Source organism: Triturus cristatus, chromosome 2_2, assembly GCF_964204655.1.
Source record: "Triturus cristatus chromosome 2_2, aTriCri1.1, whole genome shotgun sequence".
Taxonomy (NCBI): domain Eukaryota; kingdom Metazoa; phylum Chordata; class Amphibia; order Caudata; family Salamandridae; genus Triturus; species Triturus cristatus.
The window spans coordinates 928,523,732-928,536,041 of NC_140582.1; the positions used below are offsets into that span (position 1 = coordinate 928,523,732).

The following is a 12,310-nucleotide window of genomic DNA, read 5'->3' on the forward strand; positions in this document are numbered from 1 at the left end:
AATTTATATATATTTTTAATTGCATTTTCTCCTCATGCCAATTCGTTAATACAGGATTAAGCTATGAATTTGGAGAGGCGAAGGTGTAAAATGGATTTTTAATAGAGTAATGAGGAGAGGAATGGATAGAGGACACATAACAGAGGAGGCACAAAAAAGAGTTGGTATGATCAGACAAGAAGAGCAAGACGAAAAGAGTGAAGGTGGGTAGTTGAGGAAACGTTTGAGAAAAGGCAAGGAATAAGTTGATCACAGGAATGCTGTGGTGACCAGAGGAGAGAAGTTGTTAGGAAATGGAAGAAAAGACGCGGATAAAGATGCAAGGAAGGGGAAAAAGGAGACAGAAAAGAGGAATTATAGCTGTTTTTAAGACCAGTTTCAGCTGTTTTTCTCTTTTGGGCAGGGCAAAGACTTATGGCTGGCCCCGTTCTGTTATGCGCAGCACGTTTAGAACACGCGTGTAGAATTCTACCAAGAGCATTTCTATGGTTGAAAAAGTGAGTTCTGTATAACTTATGTAGATCACATCACAATAAAACAGAATAGAATGTGTGCAATAATAGGTGCATGTTACAGAACTCAGTTACTAGATATACTTCAGTGCCTGTGAAAAAAGAAATTAACAATAGTTCAAGAAGAAACTGAAATGGTGAGCTTTTAGGTGTTTCCTGGAAGTGCAAAGTATGTTTTTTCTGAAGGGCTGTAGATTGTCAATCAGTAGTTGCAGCACAAGAGAAGTATTTCTGATGGATCCTTCTAACCGCAGACTCCTCAGCTTGTGAATATCACCTTCTGCCAGACTAGATCCATAAACTCAAGCTGTCAGTATTGCTGCGCGCCAGTAGGTGGTGGTGTGCAGGTCCACGCAGACTTTGTACATCTGTTGAAGGAACGAACGAGCCACATATAAATGCCACCCATGCGTACTGACAAAAGTTCCTTGCTATCTGTGCCTTCAGACCCCACTCCTTTTTTTTTTTTTTTCTCTTAAAGATTTTTCCTTTGCGTTTTATTTCTCACAAATTTCCCAGCATGCAAGGGCCCATGTCACCTCCTATGAACACAGGGTTAAAGTTTTGTAGGGACCATCGCAAACAGATGTCTCTGACAAATCGCCATGCAACATGCCTCTGGCTACAATGCCTGCAACTACTGCGTCCAAATGAAGTCCATCAGAGAATGTGAAGCGAAGCTTTACATGGCCAAAGACCACAAAACTCCATGCAGGTCCCAGTCCTTGTTAAAGTCCAGAGTGAGGATTCGTTCCCAAGACAGATCTTCGTCTCTGTCAAAGTCTTTGGGTAAGCCCAAGTAAAAGCATATGAAGTGTAATTGGGACTCTGCCCGTACCCTCTACTGTCGATCACTCTGCATCTGATCTCTGTCGGTTCTGAGAGGAAGGGCGGGAGTCTTATTCTCTGTATTCTGCCTTAGAGCAAAGATCGTATCCAGTCTAATGCCATTCCTCAGATGCTGGCATCGTGGAGCCTAATGGCCAGTGTGTGGTGGGAGACGTGTCAAAGGCTGCTAATAGGTCCAGGAGGATGAGGGCTGCTGTGTGGCCTTGGTTGAGGAGGGCACAGATGTTGTCGGTGGCGGCAATGAGGGCGATCTCGGTGCTATGGTTGCTGCAAAATCTGTATTGAGAGTTGTCTAGGATGCTGTTGGTTTCTATGAAGTGTGCCAGCTGGGTGTTGACGGCCTTTTTGATGACTTTGGCGGTGAAGGGGAGCAGAGAGATGGGCCTGAAGTTCTTGAGATCCATCGGGTCTGCGGAGGGCTTCTTTAGGAGGGGGTGACTTTGGAGTGTTTCCAGACATAGGGGAAACACGTAGCTCCGGTGCGATGGCAGTGGCATCCCTGTGGAAGATGTGCGGCGGGCAGGGGTCAGTAGGCGCTCCGGAATGAATGCTCTTCATTGTCTTTAAGGTGTCTTCTGTGGTGAGAGGGTTCCAGGTGAGAAGAGTCTGTTGGATGGTGTCAGTGGGGGTTGAGGTGGTATTGTGGTCTTGGTCGTCAAAGTTGTCGTAGATCGTCTTGATCTTGAGATGAAAGAAGTAACTGAGTTTGTTGCAGAGGTCTTGGGAAGGTGGGACGTTGGTTGTTTCGTTGTTGGGTTTGGCCAAGTCCTGTATGATGGCAATAAGTTCCTTGGAGTTGTGGGTGCTGGAGAGAATTATGTCTTGGATGAAGTTTTTCCTTGTTGATTTGATGAGTTGGTGATGTGTTGTGATGGCCGCTTTGTAGTCGGAGTGTACTTCCTGAGTTTTGCTGTTTCTCCACTTCTTCTCCAGTCATCGGCATGAGCACTTGGATTCGCAGAGATCCGTGGTGAACTAGTTGGCCTCCTTGTTGTGTTGTCTTGTGGTGTTCTGGAGAGGGGCAAGGCTGTTCGCGCAGTTGGTGATCCATTGGTGGAGGTTGCTTGTCGCTGTGTTGGCATCTGTCGTAGTAGTGGGGAGGTGCAGGTGAGGGCAGAGGTGAGGTGTTCTTCTGAGACTGTGTTCCAGCTTCTGCACGGGGGGGTGAAGCGTGCGCTTGGGGGCGGTGGGTTTCGTGAAGGAGAAGTGGATGGAATGTTGTTTCCTCCGGCGAAGATTGGATCAAGTATGTGTCCAGCTGTGTGTGTGGGGGTGGAGACAAGTTGCTTCAATCCTATGTTGTTGAGGTTCTCCAGGAGGGCGGTAGTGTTGGGATTGCTGTGGTTGTCCAGGTGGAAGTTCAGGTCTTGGAGAAGTATGTAGTCTGTCCAGGCAAGGGCCTGGGGTGCGATGTGGTCTGCGATGATGTTGAAGAAGGGGTGGCGGGGTCCAGGAGGCCTGTAAGCAAGTGTTCTGTGGAGCGTCGTTCTGGGGTTGGGCTGGATCTGGAAGTTGTTGTATTCCATGTGGATGAGGCATCGTCTGAGTTGGTGGTTGTGAGTCGGAGGGAGCTCTTTTGGACGATGGGGAGGTCTCCTCCTGGGCGGTTGGGGCGGTCTTTCCTCAGGATCGTGTATCCAACGGGGATGGTGGTTGCGATGTCGGTGCGGAGCTGGCATTGGTCCAGGTCTCTGTTAGGAAGGCGACGTCGGGCTCGTGAGTGTTGAGGAGGTCCCAGATTTCTACTACGTGTCTATGCAGGGCACGTACATTGTGGAGGATGTAGCTCAGTGGCCTGTGTGCGGTGGCGTCCGGCGGGTTGGGGTTAGTTGTCTGGGTTTGGAGGTGGATGTAGGTGCAGCGGCAGTGTCGGCAGCAGATTGGTCCTTGGGTGTTGCTCGGCGTAGAGAGCTGGCAGTTGTTGTTGTGTCCTGGGTTGAGTGCATGGAGAGTGCTGGGGTCGAACCGGTGGGGGCACTAGGTTCCCTGGCGCTGGTCACTAACGGGCACAGACGGGCTTGACTTTGGCGCACAAGTGGTGCACCCGCTGCGTGCGGCCGCACAGCGCCCACCATTAACTAGGGGTCAGGGGTAGGGGGAGCAGCACGCTGGGGGGATGAGGCCGCCGGGGCAGCATTGGTGGGGCATATGAGGGAAAAGGAGGCAAAGGGAAGGGCAGGAACAAGAAGAGGAAAAGAAAGGCAAACCGAAAAAAGAGGCAAAACAGAAAACATAGGCAAAACAGAAAACAGAGGCAAAACAGAAAAGAGAGGCAAAACAGAAAAGAGAGGCAAACACAAAAGAGTCAAACAGAAAAGATACGCAAAACAGTAAAAAGAGGCAAACAGAAAGAAAACATCTAGAGAAAAGATGACACACAGCGGACTAGCAGAAGCTCTTCCACTAGATCAACACGGATGAGGCACAGGCAGGAGCCTGCGGGTGGAGGAGGGCCTCGAACACCTACCTGGCAAGGAGCTCGAGAGACGCTAAGGGCAGTCCCACAAAAGTGGAGCTGAGCGGGGAGAGAGCACTGACTCTGACCAGGAGTTCATGATCGGGTGCATGATCAGCTCTTTGTGTGGTTCTCTGCAGCAAAGAAAGTTAAAGCAGAGCAGAAGCAGACCATATCATGATGGATAGTGTTTTTTATTAAGATATGCTGTGCATTAGCTAAGAAGAAGCCTTCAGTAGGCTTGAGGGCTCATTCCGTGAGATCCAAGGCTACTACCACTGCTTTTGCCGCAGGGTACCTGCTTTAGGTATCCGTCAGGCTGCTACATGAGCATTCTGTGCACATGATCACAAAGCACTGTTGTTTTGACAGTCAGTTCTGTCAGGATGGGCACTTCGCCCGTTCAGTCCTGCCAGAAATTTGATCTGTGTCATCCCCCAGACCCTATACCTTGGGAGGTACTACTTTGGTATCTATTGGCAAGGTGAGGATTCATCAGTTAGGACTATATTAGAAGAACAAGGTACTTACCTTTGGTAACACTCTTTCTGGTGGATACTTATTGATTCCTCACCACCCACCAACCTCCATGTCCTACGTGAGGGTCTCCTTTTCCATCTAAAACGGTCCCAATTTAGGACTCTGCATACTGGTCCTTCCAGTTTGCTGATGTGCTCTAAGTATGATGGTGTGGACAAGCCTATGACAGAATTGGACAGCAGTGGGCATAGGTGGCTCTTCTATATGGCTCTGTTAATCACTTACAGAGTGGAACGAAGTTGGCGTGGAGCTGCACAACACCATCCACCGCCTGGGGATATTCACATAGTGAGGAATCTGTGGTTAGAGAAAAGTATCCACCAGAAAGAATGTTACCGAAAGTAAGTAACTTGCTTTTCCGTATAAGAAAGGTTTCTATTACGAGAAGGTCCAGATTAAGACCTTTATTACAAGTAGTGCATAGGCAAAAGTAAAATCAGGTGGAAATGTGTGCAAGAGAGGGCCAGAAATTTGGGGAAAATATGGGGTTAATGATTTGGTAATTCCAGAATCCACATTACTCTCTATTACAGGACCCACATGGTAGTCTCTATTTCTTGCGCTCAGACTTGTAATGGCTGATAAATGGGATAGCAATAGACCACGATAATTTTACGCTTCACTTTCACAATGTGTGAGGTGATGCAGATGGACTGGGATAAAAGAGGTGAAGTCATAGAATGGAAGCAAGAATTTTCAAGGAAACACAGAGATGGATGGATGGATAAAGTGAGTGTCTGTGCTTTCTTTCAAAATTAGGAGTATTTATCTGTATCTTTTCTCTTTTATTGTTAAGGAGGAGCAATGTGGTACGCAAAAAAACAGGCATGAAGAGTCTGAGCTTGCTATCTCTCTGTTGGTTGTTCGGGAATTATCATTTTTCTTAAAGAGGCTCTTTATGAATTTACACTTCACTTTGGAGAATAATTATTGATCTTTCTCAACTAATTGATTTTTCAACAAACAAGTTTTTTTAATTCTTTCCCTAGAGTCACTGTTTGTTCTCTGGTTGTCGAATGCCCATGGAAAGTCCACACAATAGAAAGTTCAAACTAACCACAAAGTTATGGGATGCGTCACTCTTCCTTCACAAATAACTGGGAATACTGGGAAAAAAGAAATACAAATAATAAATAAACAATTAGAAGTCCCTTGTCTTGTAGAAGGGGGTGTGGTACTCTTGCTAGAGCACAGGTAGTTTCAAGAATAAAACAGCAGTGCATCATGCCACAGTTTATTCACATTTCAGTATGTAACAGTCATCTCCTATGGGCTAAAACACACAGAAGACATCGCCAAAGCATTATTCTTCAATACTCATTATGTGGGTGTTTAGAGATACTGAGTTTCACAGTGTGCATGTTGTGACAATGCAAAGTTCTTGAACACCATCAGCCCCTGGCGAGGGTCTTCCATCTGACATGCATCAGGGATGAGGTGATGATATTCAGTGGACATAGCCATAGGCTTTGAACGAATGATGCACAATAAATCATGTGAATATTATCACAGTGAATTATTAATAAAAGGACCAGTTCTTTTAAATAATTTTGCTGTCTATACTTAGTAATTTATTTTGTTCGAATCAGCTGAGTGCATCACTCAAGTCTGACTGCAAGACTCAAAGGGACTGTCAGTCAACATTCAGCTTGCCCTCAAACGCATGAAAAACAGTTATAATAAAGCTTTGCTGCATTTCATCCAAGAAACCAGAACACTATAATAGCTTCCTTGCTGAATACTGTACTAATACCAACCCTACACAAGTACTGACCCATACTACTGTTTTCATTCTCCTCAGATATCTTCATGAACGATTAAAACAACTGCAAGAAGAAGTTAATCTCCTCAAGAGCAACATTGTCAAATACAAGGTGAGGAAATAGAATATTAGAACTTGTAAGCATGCATTTTTATGTACGCGCTTTTCTCATGCTATATTTAGTTTGTTATATTAAAGGACGTAAGCCTCACCAGTGTGCTCCTTTATTCAGGAAAGATAGAAAGACATCATTATTCGATTTCGCTCCTCTGGTTATTTCTTTGGCCATTTCTTGAAGATACTTGTGAGCCAAGAGAATATTTCTGGCATACATTGACATTACGGTATAGATTTGAAATTCGTGTATTGCTGAAAGGATTTTTATTTCTCTGAAAAACACTGTTGAACTGAATGTATGTCTCCCAAAACCAGACGTTATTCCATCACATCTTTTGGGAATGGTGTTACTGTGTCCTTCTTGTAGGTGATTTCAGACTCAACGCAATGTAGAGAAGTCAGTGGACTCTTACTCAGTTGGGCAAACTAAGATCCATTCCCTTTTGTTTAGCACATGTTTTGTATATGCTTTATGATGTGTAACATGCATTGATGCATGTTAATATGGCCATTTTTGTATACTGAACGGATCTGAGTGTATGACCGAAGTGCGAAGCCCGTGATTTAGCCTTTTGTGGCATGGATTTATAAGCTTCATTTTAGTTCATAGAAACTACGTGCGCAAAATTGTCACGTATTTTTGCTGCGGACTTTGCAATAGCCAGAGAAGGATTTTTTCTGTTCTCTGCAGCATTTCAAGGTCTCTAGACCTTTGGTGTGTAGGTTCCGTTGCAATCCAATTACTAGCTGAAGAAACTAAAAAAATACAAAGCAGTAGCTTCTATTTGCTTTGTAATAATAACAGGATCAATGTCTTCTGTCCTGTGCATTGAACGATCCAAGTCTGATATGAACTCACTTGCCCATACAACTGAATATATGAAAAGGTTATTCTATATTATATATGTTTAATATTCTGTATCTCTTCAATACACAAACCACATTTCCAGCCATAGGATTTCCTCTATGGACCAACATTTTCTTCAAGGGGTATAGGAAGTCTAGTTTCTGGAATATTTAGTTTTCTTCATTTAGTTCTCTTCATTTCAAAATTTGCTACGGAATTTCCTGCATCAAAAAGACTTGATTTTGAATAACAAGAAAACAGACCATCTTTAACAATACATATTTTGGTCTCTATTTTTAAAACTTTGTTTAGTGTACTCCTGCTTGGCATATTCAAAATATATCTTTGTTAATTGCTACAACACTTCCTAGTCTTGATTTAACATAATTTTTAAATTGCAATTCTCAAAACTATTTCCCTTAAGAACAGTAAATTATATACATAAGTTGTTGCCTAGGGCACTGGGGACAATTCATACCGTTGTCTTACTTAGGCTTTTATTTGGAACAGCTAGGCCTAAATCGTACCCTTCTACTGTATTGGTGCACTCTTTCTGATGGAATAATGTTTACAAATTGCTCCTTCAGTTGACTCCACATTTTTTAAATGTTAGAGGTCCATAATATCAGTCCTATACAGGAGAATAGACTATATTATACCTCCCTCATAGCCTTACCTCGGTGATTGCTTCAGTATATTTCCTGTATTCAAAAAGAAGAGATTTAGGCCATTTCCACATCTTCCCACAATATTTTATTTTGATAATATCCGATACAGCATAGTGTTTGAGATAAAATTACCCCAAGATAAGTAGATTCTGTCACATTTTCGATTCCTGTTATATTCAATTAACAAGTATAGGAATGTGACCAGCTAATATCATAGTTTTTGACAAATAATAGTCATAAAATGTGAGTATTGGTAAAGACAATTCAAATTTGTAGTTGGCAAACATTAACAGCAAATTGTGGTGCTTATTCTTGGAGGGAAATGCATCAAGTATTCACTGGACAAATAAATGAAGTTCCCACCTTCCCTGATTCCATCAAACCTATTAGATTCGTGATAGATTCCATTCTTTCAATTGCAATAAATTTTGTAGCCCATTTCTGCCTGCACCATCTAAAGAGATCATAATTTCTGCTTATGAACGAGCTGTTGAGCCTTCAGCCCAAACTCTGATCATCTCTAGAATTGATGAAAGTAATTCTGTCCTCTCTAGCCTTCCAACTCCTTATTGCTCCTCAACACTATCCTTAACTCAGTGGCTTTGCTAATCACAAAGAAGAATATATTGGACCACACTCTCATTCTGGCAAACCTTCACTGCCTTCCCTTCGAGGCTCTATAAGTTTAAAATCTGCTGCCTTAATTCAGAGTGTTCCACTTCAGCAAGCCAAGTTACATTGCTGACCTTCTGAATATTTCCTTAGTCAGTAAAATGTTCTAGGAATAAGTACGCACTGCTGTTTGAAATATATGTGATTAATGCTGGTGTTGACGTTTGTAGGTGAGACAAGTACACCAGAATGTTGTCCTCATATAATAATATTTTATCGTTTCCTGCTTGCGCAACAGTACCTTATATTTTCTTGCATTTTATGACATATATTGCCAGTGGTTCTAGGGCCAAGAGGAACAGCAACAGGGAGAGTGGCCAAGCCTGCCATGAACCATGTTTCAACCTGTAAAGGGAGGGCAGGGACTGCCACTGTTGACTAACGTGGTTGTTTCCTTGTAGAGGCATGGAACTTTTTGAACAAAGTCTTCTTCAAGCCCCATTTTCCTTGTGATATAAAAAAACATTATAGTGTCATTCAACCTGGTAAAAAGCTTTCTTTGCATTGAAGCAAGGGTAGTTTATCATTACTGTCCTTCTCTTGTCAAAGTATGTGAAAAAGATTACATCGTTGAGAGGTAGTGTATTCTCATGTTTAATCTATTCGCCAAGAATTTTGCTAGGATCTTCATATTCAAGTTTAAAAGGTAAATGGGCCCATAAGTGGCACATCTTAAGGGCTCTTTGTCAGATTTTGGAATCAGCCTCCTTTTTCTACCTCTACTTTGAAAATTCAGGAAAGGGCCTACTAGTGGTTTATTATATTTATAACATTAATTTGCCAATCTATCATCCCCATATGATACTCCTGTCTTCATATTATCTATGGCCTTGGTTATTTCCCAGTCTGTAATTTTCCCCTGTGACCCCTGTCTTTACTCATCTGTTACTTTAGGGATGCCGAGACTAGATAAGAAGGCCTCTTTTTCAGCAGTGGAGGACAGATACTGGAAGTGCTCCCTAAGGACTTGCATTGTCCTTGGTTTGATCCATTCCTGTTGTAGGCACAAGCAACACGTGATGTAGTGGGGGAATGCTGGGTGGCAGGAATTTTGCTGATCCTAGCGCATGCCAGAAGTTTATGTCACAGAAATGCAAGGTAAATGCTTGATTTTTTTTCTCAAACGTTTAATGTTTGCAAGGTAGACAAGAAAACATCATGAGATCCATACAATGCATGCCATCCTAGACTCCCTCAGGAGGCTAGTTTTCAGAATTATCTGGATTTGGTAGGTGTCCCTGGGTGCCCGTCGATGCTGGGCCCAAATATCATAACTCCCCCCCCATTGCCAAATCTGTACGACTGGGAATTTTTATGTCTGCACATTGTGTTTTGGAGCCTTCACGTGCACTAGGGTTTTACACATAAATAGGGTACCATTTTTATCAGGAGATGTGAGGAAACAGTGGGCGGTAGGAAATTTGTGGATCCATGGAGATTCCATAACGTTTCTTACAGGTATGTGATGAAAATGGGTGCAAGGGCCTCAGAGGAAAAGAAGATCCATGCACGATTTCCCATGGTGAATGCTGAACTAGGGTCCAAATTCCGCAACCACCCATTGTAAATACAAATTTTTTTTTTAAAAAGGTTCAGCTTCAGTGTAATGTTGCGTTTTGTGTTGCTGCTGCTAAGCCTACACAAATGCAGTATTGTGTTTATCAGGAGACGTTTGAGAATAGCGGTTGGTAAAAAATTTGTGGATCCCCATATATTCCAGAATGTTTCCTCACTTAAATGTGAGAAAAATGAGGTTTTTTTGCCAATGTTGGAGGTTTGTAAGGGCTTCTATTTGAGAAAACCTTGCGAGACCCTCAGAAGTTACACCACCGTGAACTCCCACAAATGTCTTGCTATGGTAGGTATCCCTGGGTGGCGGCTAAGCTAGAGTTCAAATTGAGCAGCTACCCACATTGCAAGGAAGCAATGATTTTGCCGAATGAAATATAATGTCTTCAGGTTGCGTTTAGGGCATTGTGTGTCACAGATGGTAGGCTCAGCCACACAAGTGAGTTCTTGTGTTTCACTAGAGATGTGGGGATGCTAGGTGGTTGCAAACTTGTGGATCGCTGCACATTCTGGAACATTCTCTAACAGAAATGTAGAGAAATGTGTGTTTTCTAGCCACTTTTGAAGTTTTCCAGGAATTCTGTGTGAAAAAAAACCTTGTGGGGCCCATGCAAGTCACACCACCGTGGACACCCCCAGTGATATTAACTGACTGATTTTAATAGGTTTCCCTGGGTTCTAGCTGAGGAGAGCCCAAAATCCACAGCTATCTATATCTATCTGGTTTTCAGTGGAAACATTTGATCTGTCCATGTTATGTTTTGGGCCCATTCCTATCACAGACCCTAGGCCCACCCACACAAGTGGGATACTGTTTTTATCATGAGATGTGTGGGAACACTGGGAAGTAGCAAATCTGTGGAACTCTACAGATTACAGAATTTACCTTGACAGATATGTGAGAGATATCTATGTCTTTAACCAAAGTTGTAATAATACTTGGTAAAAAACCTTGTGAGATCACACCACCGTGAACTCCGCCAGGTTTTCTAAAATGTCTGGGTTTTGTAGGTTTCCATTGGTGGCGGGTGAGCTAGGGCACACATTTTGCAGCTACCCACATCACATTTTTGGTTTTGCTGGGTGAAATATGATATCCCCTGGTCATGTTTTAGAATGTTTATGTTGCAGGTGCTAGGCCAAGCCACACAAGTGGGGTATCCTTTTTATTAGGAAGCGTGTAGGAAGACAGAATAGTAGAACAATTGTTATTACCAATTGTATTTCTCTGCATTTTTGGCCCACAATAGTAAGACTGTGTGCAAGAATGAAGACATTTTTCAAAATTCCCTCTGAATCACGTGAAAGTATGAGAAACCACAAATTCAGAGGTGCACAAGTAACCACTGTTGCTAAGCTCGATATTTTATATTGTGTACATTTTAGAAAGAAATGGGTCTCCTTCATGCACATTGTTGATTCTTTATATTTTACCACATAGTTGCTGTGTAATCAATACAGAGTGAAAGATCATTTTAAGGTTCAGCTCAGTTGCTGGCTCTGGGTATCTCATGTTTTTGGAGAACCTACAAACCCTTTATATCCCAGCAACCAGAAGGGGTAGTTTGGACGTAAAGGTGTATTGCTTTTGTAAATCAGTCATCATGACAATAAGCTTCAGGTAAAAACATTGTCCTTCTTATTTGCATTATTTTATTTTTTCGACAGGTAGTTTCTTTGGGAAAGTCTTGAAGAATCCACAGATATGACCCTTTGCTGAATTCGGAATGTTGTTTACGTTTTTAGAAATGTATGGCTTTTGGTTATCACGTCTTTGCATCAATGACTTCAAGTAGGCTGAAACCACAAAAATGAGGAAAAATTGACTTTATCTTAGAAAAATGCAAAAACGGTGTTTTTTTAATACAACTCAGCTTCTTCCTTAAAGCTGGAAAGATAGTGATCCTAGCACTTTTTCCTATTTTCCCACAAAAACGAAAGTTTTCGCTATATTTTGCCTATTTTCTCGGTCCTCTCCAGCAGAATACACAAGCCCTGGGTACCTAGAATGTTAAAAAGAAAGGACAGACATTTGGCGTGTATACCTTTTTGTGGGAAAAAAGCTATGAAGGTTTAAGATGCAAGCTACCACAAGCATCTAAAAAGACTTTGCACCAGAGGAGGGGGGGGGGGGGGGGAACCCTAGGGGTCAAGTGGCTAAGGTTGTTAAACAGATGCAGAGATGCTTAGCAACCATATGCTTATTGGCAGATTCTCCTGGTCTTCTAATTCGCCTCCTACTTTACTGTGCACCACTGTTTTTGATGTTTTCCGTGGCCTCCGGTTCCCTCATGTTTTTAACTGTAATTCGATATCTGT

The 12,310-nt window shown here is 42.6% G+C and overlaps 1 protein-coding gene across 4 annotated transcripts in view; it reads left to right on the top strand.

The window, feature by feature from the left end:
- CCDC149 (coiled-coil domain containing 149) overlaps window positions 1-12,310 on the top strand; it is a 447,317-nt gene that overhangs the window by 247,908 nt on the left and 187,099 nt on the right. For all 4 annotated transcript variants that reach the window (XM_085642338.1, XM_085642336.1, XM_085642339.1 and 1 more), the window contains exon 7: window positions 6,158-6,230. In XM_085642338.1, coding sequence (XP_085498464.1) covers window positions 6,158-6,230 — 73 coding nt within the window. The remainder of the gene's footprint in view (window positions 1-6,157; window positions 6,231-12,310) is intronic.